At 38.4% G+C, this 22,986-nt stretch overlaps 1 protein-coding gene across 2 annotated transcripts in view; it reads right to left on the bottom strand.

Annotated features, from left to right (window-relative positions):
• Positions 1 to 22,480, bottom strand: part of BTAF1 (B-TFIID TATA-box binding protein associated factor 1) — a 120,324-nt gene extending 97,844 nt beyond the window's left edge. The window contains exons 1-3 of one of the 2 annotated variants that reach the window (XM_045438197.1): positions 22,154 to 22,480; positions 8,693 to 8,816; positions 2,508 to 2,622 (exon numbers count right to left, since the gene is read on the bottom strand). In XM_045438197.1, the coding sequence (XP_045294153.1) occupies positions 2,508 to 2,622; positions 8,693 to 8,816; positions 22,154 to 22,167 (253 nt within the window). In that variant the 5' untranslated portion in view covers positions 22,168 to 22,480. The remainder of the gene's footprint in view (positions 1 to 2,507; positions 2,623 to 8,692; positions 8,817 to 22,153) is intronic. The other variant, XM_045438198.1, reaches the window with a different exon arrangement.
• Positions 22,481 to 22,986: the final 506 nt, after the last annotated feature.

The raw sequence follows: 22,986 nt of genomic DNA, 5'->3' as shown, positions 1-22,986 counted from the left end.
ATAAGCATCATTCCTCCCTATACCTGAGGAATATCTATGACACAAAGCAAACTATTCATTCAATAGGTCTCCTCATAATATGAGCAAATTATAATCTCCTGGTAAATTGCGAAAATCATACATCCATCTGAGGCCTAAAAGTATCCGTAAAATGTTTTGTATTCCTCCCAAAAAAGGTTATGCCATGATGAATTTGAAAATCTATTGTAACTGTTCACTGACTTAATAATTTACCTAGCAGGTATTTGCATATAATTCATCTATTAAACAAAGCATAATTGCTTTAAATTTTCCAGTGATGATAAGCAACCTTACCATAAATTTTAATGCTGGTGTAACTAATTTATTATTTTACAAAAAGAATCTGAGTTCTAATATCTCTATATACCAAAATAAGCATGGAAATAAGCTGAAAAAGAGGAAGCTCTTTTCTAGAACAAGTTATAACTTCTGGTCATGTATTTCATTTGATGAGGGAAGACAAATTAATATAATCATTCAAAATAACAGGTGCTAGATAATTAAAGCAAAAATTTTAGACAAGCTAAAATGTATAATAAAAGTGAAGTTATCAAAGTGACTTGAAAATTAAAACAGGTTGCACCATATTCTCAATTAAAATGTACACCTTTACAATTTTTTTTTTTTATGAAATTTATTGTCAAATTGGTTTCCATACCACCCAGTGCTCATCCTAACAGATGCCCTCGTCAATACCCATCACCCACCCTCCATTCCCTCCCACCCCCATCAACCCTCAGATTGTTCTGTTTTTTAAGAGTCTCTTATGGTTTGGCTCCCTCCCTCTCTAACCCTTTTTTTTTTCCTTCCCCACCGCCACGGTCTTCTGGTAAGTTTCTCAGGATCCACATAAGAGTGAAAACATATGGTATCTGTCTCTGTATGATTTATTTCACTTAGCATAACACTCTCCAGTTCCATCCATGTTGCTACAAAGGGCCATATTTCATTCTTCTCATTGCCAAGTAGTATTCCATTGTATATATAAACCACATCTTCTTTATCCATTTGTTAGTTGATGGACATTGAGGCTCTTTCCATAATTTGGCTATTGTTAAAAGTGGTGCTATAAACATTGGGGTACAAGTGCCCCTATGCATCAGTACTCCTGTATCCCTTGGGTAAATTCCTAGCAGTGCTATTGCTGGGTCATAGAGTAGATCTATTTTAATTTTTTGAGGAACCTCCACACTGTTTTCAGAGTGTCTGCACCAGTTTGTATTCCCACCAACAGTGCAAGAGGGTTCCCGTTTCTCCACATCCTCTCCAGCATCTATAGTCTCCTGATTTGTTCATTTTGGCCACTCTGACTGGCGTGAGGTGATATCTTAGTGTGGTTTTATTTTGTATTTTTCTGATGAGGAGCGATGTTGAGCATCTTTTCATGTGCCTATTGGCCATCCGGATGTCTTCTTTAGAGAAGTGTCTATTCATGTTTTCTGCCCATTTCTTCACTGGGTTATTTGTTTTTCGGGTGTGGAGTTTGGTGAGTTCTTTATAGATTTTGGATACTAGCCCTTTGTCCAACATGTCATTTGCAAATATCTTTTCCTATTCCGTTGGTTGCCTTTTAGTTTTGTTGATTGTTTCCTTTGAAGTGCAGAAGCTTTTTATCTTCATGAGGTCTCAACAGTTCATTTTTGCTTTTAATTCCCTTGCCTGTGGAGATGTGTCAAGTAACAAATTTCTGTGGCTGAGGTCAGAGAGGTCTTTTCCTGCTTTCTCCTCTAGGGTCTTGATGGTTTCCTGTCTCACATTCAGGTCCTTTATCCATTTTGAGTTTATTTTTGTGAATGGTGTAAGAAAGTGGTCTAGTTTCAATCTTCTGCATGTTGCTGTCCAGTTCTCCCAGCACCATTTGTTAAAGAGACGGTATTTTTTCCATTGGATGTTCTTTCCTGCTTTGTCAAAGATTAGTTGGCCATACTTTTGTGGGTCCAATTCTGGAGTTTCTATTCTATTCCATTGGTCTATGTGTCTATTTTTGTGCCATACAAATTTTTAAAAGCATACATTCATTTTTAACTATCATTGCAGGCAGTCAGAAAAATAATTTCCACTACAAGATATCTAAAGGACACATAAGAAATTAAAGACCCCTCCAAATATCCATATATAACTGTGCTTAAATTTAAAAAATAATTACACTAGTCTCCCAGTAACAAGAGAAAACACTTTCAAATATTTACACTGCACTAATTTAGTTTCCTTTTTTTTTTTAAGGACATAAATTCCTTGAGGGAAGCAATAATCTCCATAAATCAAGCATAGAATTAATAATTTAAAAAATATATATGAAAATATAATTTATCTAATATCTTAAAACATGGTGAAAATCACCTTATTCGATGTCATTTCCCGACAAAGCTGTACCTGAAAATTAAGGCTTTAAATTAAAACTGTAATTTTTAAAATATAAAATGTATAGTATAATTAATTCTACAGTTAGATTTTTATTGCAAACTACTTTTACCACTTAAAAGCACCTTGTCTGGTTCTTGGTATTGGATTCCACTCAGGTACATTTTTCACTATAGCTTCAACAGCCTGTCCTGCTGCAATGCGGGTATCCCAATTTGTACTCCTTAAATATATCAACACCTTAAAAAATTAAAAGATACAATAGTTACTCCAAAAAATATTGTTTGTTCAAGGTAGTCAGAACAGAGAAATACAAATTTATTTGTTGTTAATTTATAGTTTAGTACTTGGGCTTTATATATAAATTATAGATATATATGTGAATACATATAAATACATACACCTTGGAATTACTGTTTACAAGATTCTATCATTCACGGGAAATATCACTACACCTTAAAAAAGGGAAACAGGAAACTCTTATTTAAAAAATACTTAAGTGTTGGGGCGCCTGGGTGGCTCAGTCGGTTAAGCATCCGACTTCAGCTCAAGTCATGATCTTGCAGTTTGTGAGTGCAAGCCCCGCACTGGGCTCTGAGCTGGAAGCTCAGAGCCTGGAGCCGGCTTCGGATTCTGTGTCTCCCTCCCTCTCTGCCCCTCCCCCGCTCACAATCCGTGTCTCTCTCAAAAATAAATAAACATTAAAAAAAATACTTAAGTGCATTTAAAAAATAACCTAGCTTTTAACATACTAAAAAGTACAATGTGCATTTTCATGACGTCCCATTACTTATTGCAAAGAGTTAAAAAACTAGTATAAAGAATAAGGGCGCCTGGGTAGCTCAGTCAATTAAGCATCTGACTCGATTTCAGCTCAGGTCATGATCTCACTGTTTGTAGGATGGAGCCCCATGTCAGGCTCTGCTCTGACAGAGCCTCCTTGAGATTCTCTCCCTCTCTCTCTGACCCTCCCCTGCTCATGCTCTCTGCCTCTCTCTCACAATAAACATTTTTTAAAAACTAGCAGAAAGAATAAACGAGTTAAGCAAGATTGGAAGTTATAAAATCAATATACAAAAATTAATTGTGGGATGCCAGCGTAGCTCAGTCAGTTGAGCTTCCAACGTTTGATTTTGGCTCCTCAGGTCATGATCTCATACAGGTCACAATGTCACACTTCCTAGATCAAGCCCAGGGTCTGAGGTGTCTGGCTCTGGGGTGACAGCTCCAAGCCTGCTTGGGATTCTCTAGCTCCTTATCTTTCTGCCCCTCCCCCACTAGCGAGGGCATACACTCTGTCTCTCAAAGTAAATAAACATTAAAAAAATGAATTGCATTGCAATACACTTTCAAAAAACAACTTGAAAATAAAATTTTTTAAATCACATTGTGTTTTTTTTAATTTTTTTTTTAAAGTTTATTTATTTTTGAGACAGAGAGAGACAGAACATGAACGAGGGAGGGTCAGAGAGAGAGAGGGAGACACAGGGAGGGTCAGAGAGAGAGAATCCGAAACAGGCTCCAGGCTCTGAGCTGTCAGCACAGAGCCCAACGCGGGGCTTGAACTCACGAACTGCGAAATCATGACCTGAGCCGAAGTCGGACGCTTAACCGACTGAGCCACCCAGACGCCCGTTTTGTTTTTTTGTTTTTTTTTTTAAAAAGAGAGAGTCTACACGCATGAACTGGGGAGGGGCAGAGGAAGAGAGAAACTTAAGCAGGCTTCATACTGAGCACGGAGCCCTATTGGGGCTGTAGAGATCCCACAACCGTGAGATCATGCATGACCTGAGCCAAAATCAACAGTTGGACACTCAACTGACTGAGCCACCCAGGCCCCTAAAAATCTCATTAATAATAGCATCAAAAAGTATAAAATACTTAAAAATAAACTTAATCCTTAGATCAGTTTTCTAGGTGTACAGGATGGTTTAGTGTTGGTCTGGCTGTATTTCATGGACACGAGACACACAAAAAACTTCCATGCTGTTCCGCCATCTTGGCTCCCTCCTTAAAAATAAACTTAAAATGCAAGACTCATATACCGAACATTACCAAAAAATTCAAAATAGCATCAAAAGAAATCAAATAAAATCTAAATACAGTAAACAGAAAGACACCTCATGTTCATGGATATAAAGATTTAATACTGTTGGGGCGCATGGGTGGCTCAGCTGGTTAAGCATCTGGCTCTTGATTTCAGTTCAGGTCATGATCTCATGGTTCATGAGTTCGAGCCCCACATCAAGGTTGACAACGCAGAGCCTGCTTGGGATTCTCTTCCTCGTTCTCTGCCCCTACCTGGCTCATGAACACACATGCTCTCTCAAAATAAATAAACTTTAAAACAAAGAAAAAGATTTAATATTGTTAAGATAGTAACACTCCCTAAATTGATCTGCTTATTCAACAAAATTCCTATCAAAATCCCAGCTGATATTTTTGCAGAAATGGGCAAGTTGATCCTAAAATTTATATGGAAATGCAAGGGACCCAGAATCACCAAAACAATCTTGAAAAAGAATAATAAAGTTGGTATATTCACACTTCTTGATCTCAAAACTTGCTACAAAGTGGTAGTAATCAAGACAGTGTGGTACTGGCAAAAGAACAGGTATACAGATCAATGGAAAAGAACTGAGAGTCTAAAAATAAAATTGTGTCTATGGTCAACTGACTTTTAAGAAGAATGCCAAGACAATACAATGGAGAAAGAATAGTTTTTTCCACAAATGGTGCTGGGGCAATAAAATGATGACTGAACACCTACCTTATCCCATACACAAAAATTAACTCAAAATTAGCCATAAATCTAAAAATAACAGCTAAAACTATATAATTCTTAGAAGAAAATACAGAGGTAAACCTTTGGGACCTTGGATCAGGCAAGATTTCTTAGATTGATCCCCAAAGCACAGAGATATGGAAAAAAAAAAGGATAAATATGACTTCATCAATATTAATAACTTTTGTACTTCAAAGGATACATTTAAGAAAGTTAAAACACAACAAAAAAAAAAAAAAAGAAAAGAAAGTGAAAAGACAACCACAGACTGGAAGAACATATTTGCAAATCAAATACCTGGTAAGGAGCTTGTATCCAAAATATATAAGGAACTCTTACAACTCAATATTAAAAGAACAAATATCCCACTTAAAAATGGGCAAAGGATCTAGACAGTTCAGTCAGTTTATGGTCAATAAACACATAAAACAACATCACTGTCACCAGGAAAATGCAAGTCAAAACTATAATGACATATCATTTCACACTCACTAGTATGGAAATAATCAAAGTCAGTTAATAACAAGCACTGACCAGGATATAGAAAAATTATATCTCTCATAAACTGCTGTTAGGAATGTAAAACTATGGAGCCAGTTTGGAAAACAGTCTGGCAGGTCCCCAGAAAGTTAAACATAGTTACTGTATGATCCAGCAATTCTATTTGCAGGTATATACCCAAGAGAAACGAAAACATACACCCACACAAAAACTTGTATGTGAATTTTCACAGTAGCATTATTCATCAAAGGCCAAAAAATGGAAACAACCCAAATGTCCATCAACTGATGGACAGATAAATAAGATGTGATAGATATATCACATCCATACAATGGAATATTATTTGACAATAAAAATGGGGAAAAAAGGAATGAAGTAATGAGACACACTTCAATATGAAAGAATCTTAAAAATATTATCTTAAATGAAAGAAACCAGTCATGTTTATATAAAATATTCAGAATAGGCAAATCTATAGGCAGAAAGCATATTAGGTTGCCTAGGGATGGGTATGGGAGGAGTACTAGAGAATGACTGCTAATGGGCATGAGGTTTCTTTTGGGGGAAATAAAAATATTTTAAAATTAGATTGTGGTGATGATTGCACATATCTAAAATCATTGAGAGGGAACCTGGCTGGCTCAGTCAGTGGATCTTGTAGGTCTTGGAGTTGTAAGTTCAACCCCTACATTGAGTATAGAGATTGCTTAAAAATAAAATCTTTTTTTTTTTTAACGTTTATTTATTTTTGAGACAGAGAGAGACACAGTGTGAACGGGAGAGGGGCGGAGAGAGAGGGAGACACAGAATGGAAGCAGGCTCCAGGCTCCGAGCCATCAGCCCAGAGCCCAACGCGGGGCTCGAACTCGCAGACCTCGAGATCGTGACCTGAGCCGAAGTCGGACGCCTAACCGACCGAGCCACCCAGGCGCCCCAAAAATAAAATCTTAAAAAAAGGTGAAATAATTGAATTGTGCACTTTACATGGGCAAATTGTATGGTATGTACGTTATATCTCAATAAGTTTAAAAAACAAAACCAAAAGGCAACAGGAAAACAATGAAGGGAGAAAAAAGAGGATAGGAGGTGAGAAGGTACTAAAGACAAACTTTGCCTCTTTCGGAATTATTTGATGACAGCCAGCAAGCCGGGACCTAAGTTAAGAAGACCAGAACTCACCTGGAAGGCTGGAAACCTTTTCTCAGTTCAGCACAAATTAGTTTTGCTCACTGTTTCCAGTTTCAGCTCATTCAGTCCTCAATCTCTTCCCTTGGGATGAGAAGAAATGGGTATACCTCTCTATCCCCCTACCTTACACATGAGCATAATGCATCTAATATGCATTCTTCTCCAGGGACACCTGGATGGCTCAGTCAGTTAAGCGTCTGACTCCTGATTTCAGCCTAGATCATGATCTTGTGGTTTGTAAGATTGAGCCCTACATTGGGCTCTGTGATGATGGTGCAGAGCCTGCTTGGGATTCTCTCTTTCCCTCTATCTGCCCCTCCCCTGCTTGCATACACACTCTCTCGCAAAATAAACAAACATTTTAGAAATTAAAAAAACAAAACAAAACATGCATCCTTCTCCATTCTGAGAACATGGAGCCTGTGGATGTCAAACCACTGTCTCTTCGTCTACATATTGTTTAGAAAGTACTGATAATATCTAACTGGGAAATATACTGGAAAAGACAGTCACTGTCAGCCCTCATGATAGGAACTATATAGTACAGATTTGTACATTCACAACAGCTTAGAACTCCTACTCATATGAATCAAAGAGAGACAGATGAGAACGAAAGGAGGGGGTAATACCAGCAGGAAGAGAGTTATCTTGGGATTTCTAATGTCTGGGCTATTATATTGCTCTCCCACCCTCCTCCCTACCCAAGCTCCCCAACACACAAAGCGCTCCTGTTTTTATTCTGCATGCCAGAGAATTATTAAGCACGTGGAATGTATTGCTTACTATCATACAGGCACACTTCTACAAGTCAACAGAGTTCAATAAATACACAGCCATTGCTTAGGGAAAGAATATGGGCTAGGATTATGAAAACATTGATCCATCAAAGCAGAAAGCCTCCACTTTCAAAACAGGTGATAACGAAAAATGTAATGACAGAGGCTCCTGGATGGCTCAGTCGGTTAAACATCTGACTTCCGCTCAGGTCATGATCTCACAGTTTGCGAGTTCAAACCCCGCGTCGGGCTCTGTGCTATTGGTTCGGAGCCTGGAGCCTGCTTCAAATTGTGTCTCTTTCTCTCTCTGCCCCTCCCCTGCTCACACTCTGTCTCTGTCTTCCAAAAAATGAATAAACGTTAAAAAAAAATTTTTTTTAATGTAATGACAACTTGCTTCTCATATATTTCAATCATTTCCCATGAGTACTCAATCATCTGAAGACCAACAACTATAATTACTAGCTGTTAAAAACAGGTTAGACCACTAATGAACTAGATTAACAACTTAGCTCATTACCAAACTGGGTCAGATTAAAATTTGTGCCACAGGCAAAAGGTTCTATGTTGTCAAATCCCTTAGACAATTAAACCTGATACAAAAAAAAAAGCCAAAATATTTTAAATCTTGTGACAAAAAGATGAAATTTAAAAAAATATTTGGAGACACAGTAAGATATTTAATGGACTCTGAAGACCACAACTGTGACTAAAATAAAACAATTTCTGGGGCACCTGGATGGCTCAGTCGGTTAAGCATCCGACTTTGGCTCAGGTCATGATCTCACAGTTTGTGAGTTCGAGCCCTGCGATGGGCTCTGTGCTGACAGCTTGGAGCCTGGAGCTGCTTCGGATTCTGTGTCTCCCTCTCTCTCTGCTCCTCCCCTGTGCCTACTCTGGGTCTCTCTCTCTGTCTCTCAAAAATAAACATTAAAATTTTAAATAAATAAGTAAAGAAATAAAAATAAGACAATTTCTATCATTATATTCCTACCCACAGATAAACTTCTACAATAGCATTATACTAAATGGAAAAAAAAAAGGGGGGGGGGGTTCTTACTTTAGATAAAAGATTATTTAGTTCATGGGGATGAAGCTTTACCACTTCTCCAAGTTGCTGTGCAGCAGCTTTTCTTGTAACTGGAGTAGTGCCAGTATCCAGTAAGATAAAAAGACGGTCAAGCCTAAAATAACAAAAATATAATGATTATTCTGAAACATGTTTCCTTATAGGTGTAAGCTTGAGTCAACAAATGTATTGAGCATCTATGAAAGAAGACCTATTCTAGGGTTGCAGGAGAAATCTCTACACTCAAGGAACTTGCAATTGGGGGTAGGGTGAGAAGGAAGGCAAGTACACAAATAATTAGAATACAGTGTACACTAACACATATTCCAAAAAAGAAATGCAAAGTGCTCTGAGGAGTGGGAACAGAGGAAGTAAATACTATATATCCCCAACTGTGTAATATTGAAAAGGCTTCATAAAAGAAATAGTATATGGGATGGACTTTCATAGGTCAGCCATGAAGGTCTTGGTTCAAGAAAGAGATGGGACTAGAGCTCTATTTTAGGAAGATTAATCTGGCAGCAGTGTGAAGCATGAAATGTAATGGAAGAAAACTTTTAGAGAATTTTAGTCTAAAAGTGCAGACCTAAACTACCATCATGACTAGAAGCCTAGAAAGAAGTTGGGAGAGACACTGCAGAGGCAAAACACAGTGTAATAAGAAATGTCAAGGAAATGAAAGATTTCTCAGACTCTGGATCTTAGAAAATGAAGAGGTCACTTAAAAAAATGGGAACTAGTAGAGGAAATATTGTGGGAAATGATGACAAGCTTACTAGTGGCGGGGACAGGATAGCTACAAGAAACCAAAAAAGATAGTTGGAGTAGAGATGTGAAGTTCAGGAAAAATTGAGACTGCAGGTATATAGGTATATGAAGTCATGTGTGTAGAAGTGACAAATGTGGCAATAAATAAAATCTCTGAGGAAAGAGTTTCCAAAGGCATACAGCATACTGGCACAAATTCTAGAGTCACAACATCACAGTTCAAACTCCAGTTCTACCATTTAACCAATGACTAAAGCTTGGAATATCACAATGCCTTATACCTGGAACAGGTGAGGAGAAGTGGAACACTATGTTCTTGTGGTTTTGGGATACAGGAAAATCCTAAGGTTTTATTTAGAAAGGAGAAAGGCCAAGTCACAAGTAATTACCACCAGTTGTCCACCTATCATATCTAGGTCTAGCTTTCCTATCACACTACTCATCAGGCTCAGTAATGCAAAGTGAATGCCAGAAGTAATGAAAAGAGCCTCATAGTTCATATAGGGAATAAATGGGTACTTTAAAAAATACAGAGGATGGTAAAGTTATATCAACTGCCTAATCCTACACAAAGGGAAATTTAAAGAATACATTTTCAAATTTTATCTAATGAGAAAGAGAAAGCAAGTAAGGTCCCAAAGCTAACCATGAGCATTAAGCATCAATAAACTACAGTGAAGCTTGTATTTTACTTCTGGGATTACAGGTATTTTTCTTTCACAAAGAGCTAAAAAATTACACAACAAAGCTCTAAACGTCTTTTGTAAGATAAATCTATAAGGGGCAAATGAAATGGGCTGGATTGTTCTTTTCTTTTCTCTGGTAGTATTTATCAAACTAGCCAGTCACTAATAAGCACAGAATCATTATAACTAGTAAGAAATAGAACTAAAATCTTTTTCAGTCAAGAACAGTAAGGGTACTTTGAAAAGTTTTCAACTGCTTCAGAACAAAACACTAAGAGGTAAGGTTCAAATTTATAGTTAAGGGTATATAGAAAGGACAAATTTCAAGAAAAATATGTGAGGTAATAAAAAAGCCAGTGATAACAAAGAAAAACAGAAACACAACACAGTTTTTGCTTCCGATACAATGAATGGCACACAGAGTGATTATAAAGAAACTAATTTTTGTAAGACACACAAAAATTAACTTACTTTATATATACACCATGTATGGACACAGTCCACCTGCTGAAACAATTATTCTCCTTATTAATTCAACGCTGTCTAAATACTTGCCTTTATCCATTTATTCATCAGGTTTTGCTACAGATTTGGTGAACAGTGACCCAGAAATAGTGGGACAAAAGAATAGGAGAAAAAAAATTTTTGACAACTGGTGTTATTTAAAAAATTCTATGACTGTCAGACCCAAATCCCTTCTCCATAAAATGATCTTCCCCCCATCCCATACATAACGCTCAGAATGCCCCTTGAGTTATTTTCATTTTTAAATCAAGTTGTGATATTAATGTTCATGAGAATCATCTCTGAGCCTCCACAACAAATACTTGCACGTTGCCATTACCATATGATTTTGTCAATGAAATTTGCAAAAAGAGATTTCAAACATCTATGAACAACTTTCTGTAATTATCAAGACAAAAATTCATTTTAAATATTCTATATTAAGGAGTATCTGGCTAGCTTAGTTGGTAGCGCATGCGACTCTTGATCTCAGAGTTGTGAGTTCAAGCCTCACGTTAGGTATGGAACCTACTTAAAAAAAAAATCTTTTATATTATATGGTAGGCAAAATTATCAAAAATTAAATAAGTTTTATTACAAAGAATGATTAGTCTTAGGTCAAATTTATGCTACTCTAAGTGGACTTACATTTGTATATGCTGCATGTCTTTTTTGTAACAATACCGGGCTCTCTTATATGTATACAGTTCATGTAGATTCAAGACTTTCCTGTAGAAAACTGTGGTAAAATGGAAAACAAACTAGACTGAAAGTTAGGAGACCTTTAGAAGTCTTACTGCTGTCACACGATGGAGGATTCAGGGAAATTTACTTCATTTAACCTCTTATTTTGGAGGGTAAAACTAGATAATTTAGGCATATTTTAGTTTCACATCACTGTGGGGTTTTCTCCCCCTTTTTTCTTATGTAACGTAGTATTTGTCATATCTCTGACTTATTTGATGTGAAGTTCCTTAGACCTCACCTCTGGAAAGATTTCAACTACTTCATTAATTCTTTTTCCAGGATGGAGATTCTGCTTTTTATGACCAAAAGCAAAGCTGGCTGCAAAATGAACACTGTAAGGAAGTGACAATACTACCCTGTTTATAAAGTTAAAAGAAAATGGACAGATTGCAACATTTTCCCCCATCATTTCCACCTTCCCCAAGACGCCATTACCATTCCTCATTCCTCAAAAAAGGAATGCACTACTTCACTGAGTAGATCTCTAGGCTTTGTAACAGATCTCAAGTTCTCTCCTCACTACCTCTAAAGATTGCTCGTTACCCTCATCCTATTTCAAATGGAAAGACAGTCCTCACTTCTCTTTAAGGTTTAGATACTGTCCCACTGTTTGCTTGATATCATCCTCTTCTAGCTTCATCCAATCATCCTTTCTCTAATACCTTAAATCACTGCCTTATTAATCTATTCCCTTCTACCTTTAAATATGCGAAAGTGTGTCTCTAAAGAGAAAATAAACGGCTTGCTCCTCATCTCCTAGTTTACTTTTTCTTTTTTCCTGCCAAGCATCACAAACAAGTGTTTAAAATCACTTCTTTGGGGCGCCTGGGTGGCGCAGTCGGTTAAGCATCCGACTTCAGCCAGGTCACGATCTCGCGGTCTGTGAGTTCGAGCCCCGCGTCGGGCTCTGGGCTGATGGCTCAGAGCCTGGAGCCTGTTTCCGATTCTGTGTCTCCCTCTCTCTCTGCCCCTCCCCCGTTCATGCTCTGTCTCTCTCTGTCCCAAAAATAAATAAACGTTAAAATCACTTCTTTTAGGGACACCTGGGTGGCTCAGTCGGTTAAGCGTCCAGCTCTTGATTTTGGCTCAGGTCATGATCTCGCTTCAGGCTCTGCACTGACAGCATGGAACCTGCTTGGGATTCTCTCTCTGCCTCTCCCCTGCTTGCACGTGCTCTTTCTCACGCACTCGAAATAAGTAAATAAAACATTTTAAGAAATCATTTCTTTCCTCACTATACACAATTTCATCCTTATCAGTCAAGTTTCTGTTCTTCTCTTCTACTAAAATAGCACACCTGATGGGTCACCAATAAACTTGTAAGCTCTAAATCCAATTTTTTTAAGCCCAATTTTCTTGACCTTTCTATAACATCTGATATCAGTAAGTACCCCATTTTTAAGACATTTTTCTTCCTAACTTTTCACAACTTTATATTACCTTGTTTCCATCTGAATTCTCCATTTTTCCCCTGGTTTCCCTCTTATTGCTGTCCCATATTCAATCCTTGGCTCCTTACCCCACCAGTTTCTCCCTTAGGAAACTAGGTTATTTGTTTAAACTGTAACAAGGTACAAATAATCCCCAAAACTAGTCTATCTAGGAGCTCTAGTGCCACACTTCCAACTGCCTGGTAAGCATAACCCCCTCGTAACATGATCTTATTGCTAGATTTATAGTACTCTTAAAGTACTCTTTGATCAAATTACTACCTTACCCTAGAACTGTCAATGGCTCACCCTTACCTATCAGACAGTAATCAAAATCAAAAAAAGTATCTCCCAAACATGGGCCTTTTTGGTTTCCACAATTTCATCTATATCATTTCTTCCACTTGGAATGTCTTTTTTCGGTTCAGTTCTTGAGCTAGCTACAACCCATCAAGACTTAAAATCCTTTACCCTTTTGAAACGATCTCAGACTACTGTATTACAGAGGTGAACTCCTGTAATCTACACAAATTCTCATCTTGAGTAGCCATTTTGGTATTTATTATGTTTTGTTTTATGGCACCTCTTACATTAATTTGTCACATGATGTCTTATGCTCGTTAGGCTTCACCTCCTTCAGTGATTCTTTTTGTCTCCCACAATACTTTGCATAGTGTCTCTGCAAAGTTTTTGCTTAGTATTCAAGTATTTGCTTAGTTGGTATTTACTAAAATTAAAATTATAAAGAAAAGTACACATTTCTTAGGGCCAAGTTTAGGCACCATTTTTAAGCAAAAAAAAAATTTGTGTGCTAAAAAAAAAAGGGGGGGGGGTGGTGCTATATTAGAATTTTTTCTGCTTCCTTTGAGAAATACCCTTGATCTGTAATACCTATACTATATGAAAACAAGTTGTAAAAATAACAACTGATGCTAAGGTAATGCTTCAGTAAGTGGTAAGATCAGCACAGCAGTACTTCAGCATTCTGAACATCAGGGCAGTTATGCCTGCTCCAAATAGCAAGCTGAAAGAGACCATGAAATGGGTACTGTATTCCTTCAATAATCTCCATACTTTCTAAACTTTCCTTTAGTCCCCTTTACCCAGCTTCATTGGAACCACACTCCTGCCCAAAGACCTTCAACTCCTCTCTAACTAATGCTGATCCCCTCTCACATCCACATAGTTCCTCCTGCCTCTCCTCTCTGCAAAGCCTTTTATCCTAATGCCATGTCATGTAACCTCTGCTTTTCCATCAGCCAACTGTCCAGGGGGTAGTAGATCAGCTCACTCTCTCGTTTAATCCAGGCCTATTTATTCTCACATCTTCCACCTTGGTAGTAGCAAAGCTTGCCTCCCTGAATAGAGGAATGGGGATAAAAGAATGCTTCCTTGGGTTTTGTTTGTTTGTTTGTGGAGTTCTCCCTTCCCCTATCCAAAACAGCAGAATAAACACCACACAAAAGGAAGAACAAAGGGGTGAGCAGACCAGGATCTGACAAGAGGGCAGTATGATCTCTTACCCTGGGGTAGCCAGCTATGAGCAAGCAGGGTAAGCATCAGGGTCAGGACTCAATGGAAAAGGCTGGTATAGTGAACTGGTGGGGGAAGGAGAAGGGGCATGAGCCAGGGTCAGTACCATGTTGGAGGGCAGATAGGGCCCTTGGTGAGGGAGAGATGTGATGGAAGCTAAGTGGTCAGAAGAGAAAGGAAGTTAAAAGAAGGGCTAATTGAGGAAACACAGTACTTACACCAATACTTTTTGAGAGAGAGGGAGTGTGCAAGTGGGCAAGCAGGGGGCGGGGGGCAGGGAGAGGAGGAAGGAGAGAGAGAGAGAAGCAGGGCTTGTGTTCACCAGATTCGGGACTCAAACTCACAAACTGTGAGATCATGATCTAAGCAGAAGTGGATGCTTAACCGACTGAGCCACCCAGGAGCCCCACAATATTTCTTATGGCTAAACCTTCTCTTGCAGAATAGCTAGTAGGGGGGGGAAATGCCATTCTTCATTCTTTGAAGGACAGACAGATGGAGCAGAAAGAGGTAATAGATGTCAAGCTGTATGAAAGGTACCAAAGACTGAAAAAATAAATAAAACATAAGGCAATTATATTTGACAATACCTACTGGTTATGAATTTACTGATAAGAAATCTGGCCCATTTTCAATTTGGACTTTAATTCAGAGAGAATTATACAAGACATGATTCATGTTTTGTTTACCAACCTGTGACTACAGGCAAGTGCTCTAAAGGCTGCCTAGAAAAAAGAGTATATGGAAGTTTGTAAAGGTTATTCAGGCAGGTGCAACCTAACCCCTCTTCTCTTCAGCTGTTTGCATAATGAAGTAAAGATATAAAAAGATATGGAAGAATATCATAGACATTTTGAACTACATCCTAGGTTACTACTTCATCACTCGTTTATTAAATGAGTATATGTTGGGGCGCCTGGGTGGCTCAGTCGATTAAGCAGCCAACTTTAGCTCAGGTCATGATCTCACAGTCTGTGAGTTCAAACCCTGCATTGGGCTCTGTGCTGAAAGCTCAGAGCCTGGAGCCTGCTTGCGACTCTGTGTCTCCCTCTCTCTCTGTCCCTCCCCTGCTTGCTCTCTGTCTCTGTCTCTCTCTCAAAAATAATAAACATTTAAAAAAATTATTTTAACAAATAAAAAAATAAAGAAGTATATGTTGTGTTCCCAACTCCTTGGTCATTTGAAGATTAAAGGGGGGAAGAAAAGGTTTGGCGCCTGGCTGGCTCAGTCAGTTGAGCATGCAACTCTTTTTTTTCCCCCCAATTCCGGAGGCTTTATTAAATGATTATTTCTTCAGTATGTCAGTTTTTTTGTTTATTTAGGGGCATGACATTGAGCCCAACTCAATCTTTTTTAACACTGTTTTTTACTACTGTTGTTGTTTAATTTAAATCCAAGTTAGTTAACATATAGTGTAATAAATATTTCAGGATTTCAGGATTAGAATTTAGTGATTCATCACTTACATATAACACCCAGTAGAGCATGCAACTCTTGATCTCGGCATTGTGAGTTGGAGCCCCAAGTTGGGGGTAGAGACTACTTAAAAAAAAAAAAAAAAAAAGGCAGGGGGTATAAAAATAACTTCTTCAATCTACTTCCATCCTCAATATTCTCAGAATTTAAATTAAGCATCTTTGAAAAATAGTATAAGGTCAACTAGGAGAATACCTCACCTTAAATAAGAGAATGATCAGTCAAGTCTGTCCAGTTTGTTACACATTTTCACATTTAACAAAAGTCCAGTAAAATTTAAAACAAACTGTTCGAATTTTTTACTTTCCTGTGTGACTTAGGAAATAAGAAAGTAAATACCTGATATGAACACTGTATTATAAAGTCTCACATATTATTATTAAACAAGAAAGTTATGGTCAAAAGAAACAACTTCCAAGAAATTCTCTAGACTGCTGTTTTTAAATGTATACCTTCTACATTTCTACTTCTACTTATCATAACGTGGGTAATTTGAAACTATGTTAATGGCATATTCTTTAAACAAGAAAGATTAGTTAAGACCACAGACAAAACTGAGAATCAATACGAAGATATGAAACCAAACCAAAGCCAGGTGGAAGGCCAGGTGCATGCTAGAATAAATTGCATTCCCCCACTACCACAGTAGAACATGAATTTCTTAAAATGGGGATTCCATTTTTGTTCTGTTGTATTTCTAACACCTAGAACATAGAAAGCATTCCACAAATACTCATTAAATGAATGCTGAAAAAGTACAATCAAACTGAGTTATTTTCTCCAGGACATTTTTTTCTAACCTCCATTCTTGATCCATCCATCAAGCTACAGTCTTTTGCATTACTTTATCTTAAAGATAACATCTAGGTTCAATAAAACTATTCTAGACCCAGCAATGGCACTACTAGGTATTTATCCAAGGGAGACAGGTGTGCTGTTTCAAAGGGACACATGCACCCCAATGTTTATAGCAGCACTATCAACAATAGCCAAAGTATGGAATAAGCCCAAATGTCCATCAATGGATGAATGGATAAAGAAAATGTGGTATACACACACACACACACACACACACACACACACACACACACACACTGGAGTATTACTCAGCAATCAAAAAGAATGCAATCTTGACATTTGCAACTATGTGGATGGAACTGGAGGGTATTATGCTAAGTGAAATTAGTCAGAGAAAAACAAAAATCATATGAATTCACTCATATGAGGACATCAAGAGACAAAACAGATGAACATAAGGGAAGGGAAACAAAAATAATACAAAAAACAGGGAGGGGGACAAAACATAAGAGACTCATAAATATGGAAAACAAACTGAGGGTTACTGGAAGGGTTGTGGGAGGGGGGATGGGCTAAATGAGTAAGGGGCACTAAGGAATCTACTCCTGAAATCATTGTTGCACTATATGCTAATTTGGATGTAAATTTTAATAATAATTAAAAAAATAAATGTATTTGTACCAAAAAAAAAAACAAAAACAAAAATAAAAATTCCAAGATCCACAATTCCAATGGAGAAAAAAAAAAGATAACATCTAGGTTCTTCAGAAGGAATATGTTATTTTATAAGTTCATACAAAATTGTGCACTTTAATGGCTAAAACGGTGAATTTTATGTTACGTGTATTTTATCACAATTTAACAACAACAAAACCCTCTGAGGAATAAACCAAAGGAAACTATACAGATTGAAATGTAAAAGCTTCTATATACATCTCTTCTCCCTCTCCTGGCTTTTTTGTCCCTAACTTTTTTTAAGTATGAAATATTTGACATATTGCAATTTACAATAGTTCCTTCTGTCAACCCTATAATGAATTGAAATTAGCAGTAATGGAGGAAAAGGACTAGCAAACACAAGAAACCAGTGCTGTCCTAGAGATCATGAGTATCATTTTAGCATCTTCTCTGTCAGTAGGAAGGATCCACTGGAACTTCCCCCACATTAAGAAACTTCCTTTTATTTGGCAGAACAGGACTGTTGAAACAATGTTTCTCTGAAGTATCAGCAGTACAGAGAGAATTAACAAAACTGAGCAAAGTTCTGATCAAATGTAGTAATTTGTTTCTTCCATAAGAGGGTATGATCCCTTTTTTCCAGAAACTTCTCTGAACAGTGCATCATTTTCAAATGCAAAAATATGGCACAGACTTCAGATACAAATAATGCAGAGTCTAATAATGCAGGCAAATCATAATTACTGTCTAGACATTTTAGACATGACCTTTATAGTTTAGATCAATGAGGAAAAATTCTCTAAATTGTATTTTTTAATTTATATGATCAAGGGAAAAATATGTTCATATTAGCTAGTCAAAGTACAAGGGTCAGTTCAACCAACTGTGGCATAAACTGGCAAAGGTATGATAAACAACCTTAAAAAAAAAATCCTGTAGTAACTTGTGGAAGGTAACATTAACGCCCACGGGTTCACCACCTTCTGTAATGAACATAAATCTTAATTTCTCTAAGGTTGCCTTTACTGTTGATGGCCCAACCAAGTGATAAATGTTACTGGGAGAAAGGTTCACAAGGCAAAACAGCAGCATTCAAAGATTTAACAATTATTATTTCAGCTGTTGGCAAGCAACACTGAAAGCTGTAATGTATATTAATGTCTTTTTGCTGAGGTTGGTTTTGTGGGAGCAAGTAGCTCATGAATGAGCTTAGCTGACTTTCCAGCATTCACATCTTAAGGGCAACATTGTTCTCAACTCCTACATTAAGAGTCTAAAGGAAGGGATGCCTGACTGGCTCAGTCAGAAGAGCATGCAACTCTTGACCTTGGGGTGTCAGGGTCATGAGTTCAAGCCCCACAATGGTGTAGAGATTACTTAATAAAAACGTTTAAGAAAAGAGTCTAAAGGAGTCGTACATTTTTCAGTAATACTTCTCTGCATTTTACAGAGAACTTCAAATACTACAATTGCATTTTTAGAGTATCAAAGCTTGTTTGTAAGACTTAACTCTCCCACAAATTAATAGTTGGCCATGTATTTGATAATTTTGCCACATTCTTACAATTCAATGTACAGTAAAACAAGGCCTTTATAAAACTGTAAGTACGGTCTAAAAATTTTAATCACAAAGTACAAGGTTGTATTATATTGAATTTGCATTATACAAGACCACACTATCATAGAATTGCACTATATTATAAACTTTTCTGATAACATTATGTTTTTAAAATTATAATCCTGGCTGATATTCAAAGCTATGGTGAAAGTTTGTCCTCCTGGGGAAAAACTATAGCTAAACTACAAGGACTCACTGAAAAACACTGGAAATATTCTACTATATACATAAACTATGGTAAAAGCACGACAGCTATTAAAACAAGAAACAAAATCACTCATTCATTAAAAAAAAAAGTGTATAGGACACTAAGAGCCAGGCACTCTGCTGGGAACAGAAAGATCAGACATAGTTCCTTCTCTCCAGAGTGCATGTAAATCCAAGCAGGGAGAATAATTAAACAATTACAAAATATGATATTATGACTGACGGAAGTACATATTGGTGCAAGTAACTCAGATGAAGTAAAACTAGAAAAAGCTTCCCTAAGTACATATAAGCTTAGACCCAAAAACCAAGGTTAGACTTGGGGTGGGGGGTAGGAAAGAAATGTTCCAGAAAGAAAGAATGGGAGGTGAGAACACAGATTCAAAATGAAAGGGAAAGAAGAGGAGACAGAGCAAGAGAGGGAGAGAGAGAGAGATGCAAGAGATACAGAGAACCTGATATAAGGTGATGAAGCTAAAAAGGTGAAGCAGGAACCAGATCACAAAGAATCTATTTTGTACTCATGCTAAGGCAAAAGAAAACAACTAAAAGGTTTTAAGCAGAAAAATGACAGTAAAATTTGCATATTAGCAATAATATAGCTGAAGTGAAGAATAAATTAGAAGGGCGCCTGGGTGGCTCTGTCGGTTAAGCGTCAACTTCGGTTCAGGTCATGATCTCACGGTTCATGAAATCAAGCCCTATATCCGGCTCTGCGCTGACAGCCTGGAGGCTGCTTGGGATTCACTCTCTCTCCCTCTTTCAAAAATAAATTTAAAAACTTAAAAAAAAAAGTTACAAAAAAAAATTAGAGAGGTCGTGGGAGGCAGGAAGACAAGTGGCTGCTGTTGCAGGTGTCTTGGATTAGAGATGATGGTGGTACGGAGCAGGATTGTGGTAACTGGTATGGAAAGAAAGAAGACTGGCCAGAGAAAGATTGGAAAGATAGATTAACAGGATTGGATTTGGTGACTGGTTGGATGGGGGGAGGAAGAGAGAGGGAGAAATCGTTTATTATTCCCAGATTCCTGAACCTGGCAATTAGAGGGAATGATGGTACCAGCTAATCATTTCCCTTCTCCTGGAAATATTTACAAGGTCCTAAAAATATTACAGTGCAAAAAAGTGTTTTAGATATGATTCTGGCAAATATGACTTTTACCTCTTGAGCTATCTTCCACCTATTCCGCATAAAATATCAAAATAACTCTGTATTCTACAAGCACACACCAACAGGGGAAAAAGGAAATTTAATTAGTAAAGAAACATGCTTAGTGTACAAAGAAGGCCAGCTTGAAATTAAAGTTTGCTATTCAAAGTGAATCTGCAAATTAAAAAGGCAAGGACTGATGGTATCCCAAAACACAGACACAGTGTCTCAAAAGTTTCTTCCTTGAATGATCATATTACCAAAATATACACAGGAATAGCTTTTTCATACAACTAGGACAGGCTTTTTTCTCAAAAAATTTAAAAGTAGAATTTAACAGAATTTTGGCAAAGAATCTACATTAAAAGAGAGCACCACTCTTTGAAATCCAGTATCAAGAACAAAAGACAGCAGCTTTCAAAACCCATTCATTCAGAAATTTAGGTGCCCTAAACTTCTGTAAATAGATTAGCATAGGCCAAGCAGATTAGTCTCTTTTCAAATACTTTCGTTTTGTCTCTACAAAACTACATCCAATACTGTGAAAACGTGGTCTGCTCTAAGAGAAATTTCAAGAGCTACTCATTCTCTTAAACATTGTATCACCTGTTAAACAAATCTCTTATTAAGTTGATGTATCTATGTATTTATAATGTATATATTTACATGGGAGATAACAAATTAGAAGATACACCTTCCAGTACTTGCAAAAATTTTAAATGCCATTCTATTCTTTCAAGGCAATTTTATATATCCCAAAATAAGAATTTCCTCACAATGAATGGATTCAATTAACCTATGAAATAAAAATTAGATGCTCCATACTACAGGTACCTAGCAACCCCCTTGAAGCAACTCCCAGGGACTTCTCCCACACACGATCTCATCAGTTATCTAGGGAGTCTGTGAGGGGTGGGTTATTCTCTTCACTTGCAAAACAGAGCTTGAGTATCTATGGTGTCAAGGAAGGTGTCCAATTAACTGTACAAAAATGAATGAAAACTATTTGTTTTCTGAGCTATCCTTGCTTCCTTTAGCCTAAGTGGTAGAAAGACCCAGTTCTCACGAAAACTTACTTTATCAACTCTAGTGAACGTGGTGATTCCTGACTGCTACCACAGCGACTATCCCCCTACTTACACTTCCAAAATCAAACCTCTAACAAAGTTTTCCCACCATCCTATCAGACTTTCCTCCCATAGCCTTATGTCTTATTGGTTGGTCTGCAGGTTTCCTAGTCTTTCCTGTTGATAGGCAACATTATTTTAAAATAATTTAAGATCTGTGATAACTTTCACGCCTTAGTTAAGAAAGACGGTGCTAATAGAATAACTTGCCAAAGATTCCTGACGACTGAATGTTGAACAAAAGAATTATACCGTAAGAAAAAAGCCCTCATAAAGAACATATCCCTGAAGCCACAAGTAATTTCTAACATAATTAGAAGTTCATTTAGACAACAGTAATTCAACGCTCCCAGACCTCGACAGTTATTACCAAGTTTTCCCATGAAATGGAGGTTAGGGATCTGCCTTAGAACACTAAGAGAGATAACAGGCTCTAGAACTGAAAGAAGGAAGAGAAACCAGAGAAGAGAAGCATGGTGAGGAAAGAGAAACACTAGCTCTAACGTGGCACGGGGTCTATTCAACAAGAAAAAGACATTTTGAACCGATTTACGAGGCGTAACTCGAGCCCAAACCCTCGCAGACGTTGGGGCGAACTCCGAAGTCTGTGGAAGAAGGCGCCCGAGCCCAGTGACAATGGGAACCGACCCTATCTAGGAGTGGGGCACCGAGAGGGGACCGTGCCTCGCCTGGGCCACCTTCCCGTCCGCTCGTCAGGAGCGAGACCCACCTGGAGACCGCCATGGCCGGGCGCCGGCGGTTCGGAGCTCCCCGCGAGCTACGCGCCGCGCCGCCGAGGCGCTAGTTTCCAGAGAGCAGAGCGGCGCAGGCCCAGGCCGCGGTCAGAGGGGAGCGGCCGGTGCGGCGCGGGGTGTCCCGCCGCGGGCCCTGGAGCATCTGCCCCGCCGCCTGCCCGAACTCGTCCCCGCCGCGGCCGGGGAGCAAGGGTCTGAGGCGGCGGCGGAGGCGGCAGTCCTCCGACCCGCACGACTTCAAACCGGGGGCCCCCAGCCCCGCTCTTTGCTGACGCAGGCGTCGGCACGCCGGACTGAGCGTCAGCGCGCCGGAAGTGACGTCAGCTCACCGCCAGGGCCTTTGCTACGGAGGGTGAGGCCGAGGAGTGCGAGCAGTTTTTGCTTGGCGGCATGCGCCTGGGAGAAAACGTTTGTGGTCATCTGTTTGTCATTAGCGACGCAGGAAAGATAAATAAGGGTCCCCTTATTTCCTAGAAGGGAAAAAAGGCGATTTAGCCAAGGTTCTGGAAGTTCAAAAACTTGGTTTCTAATTCCTTTACTGCCTTCACCCTCATCCCACCAGATTGCTAGAGAACGCAGGATCCGAAAGAACTTGGGCATGATGCTCTGCTCCAGGTGGCGATGCCAGTGGGAGGGGTGAAAGCAATAAAGATCTGCAGTGGCACTTAGGACACGGCTCCGGTGTTTGCCATATTTGCCAGAAGTTCTGCGTAGCTATTGTAGGGAAGGTCTTCCGCCAACCATTTTGCCAAACCAAGTTTGACTTCTTACCTGTTTATGTTGTAGGTACCATAATTTTCTCAACCAG

Source organism: Leopardus geoffroyi, chromosome D2 (assembly GCF_018350155.1).
Source record: "Leopardus geoffroyi isolate Oge1 chromosome D2, O.geoffroyi_Oge1_pat1.0, whole genome shotgun sequence".
Taxonomy (NCBI): domain Eukaryota; kingdom Metazoa; phylum Chordata; class Mammalia; order Carnivora; family Felidae; genus Leopardus; species Leopardus geoffroyi.
The sequence above is the reverse complement of the archived record's forward strand: the minus strand, read 5'-3'. Positions and strand labels throughout refer to the sequence as shown.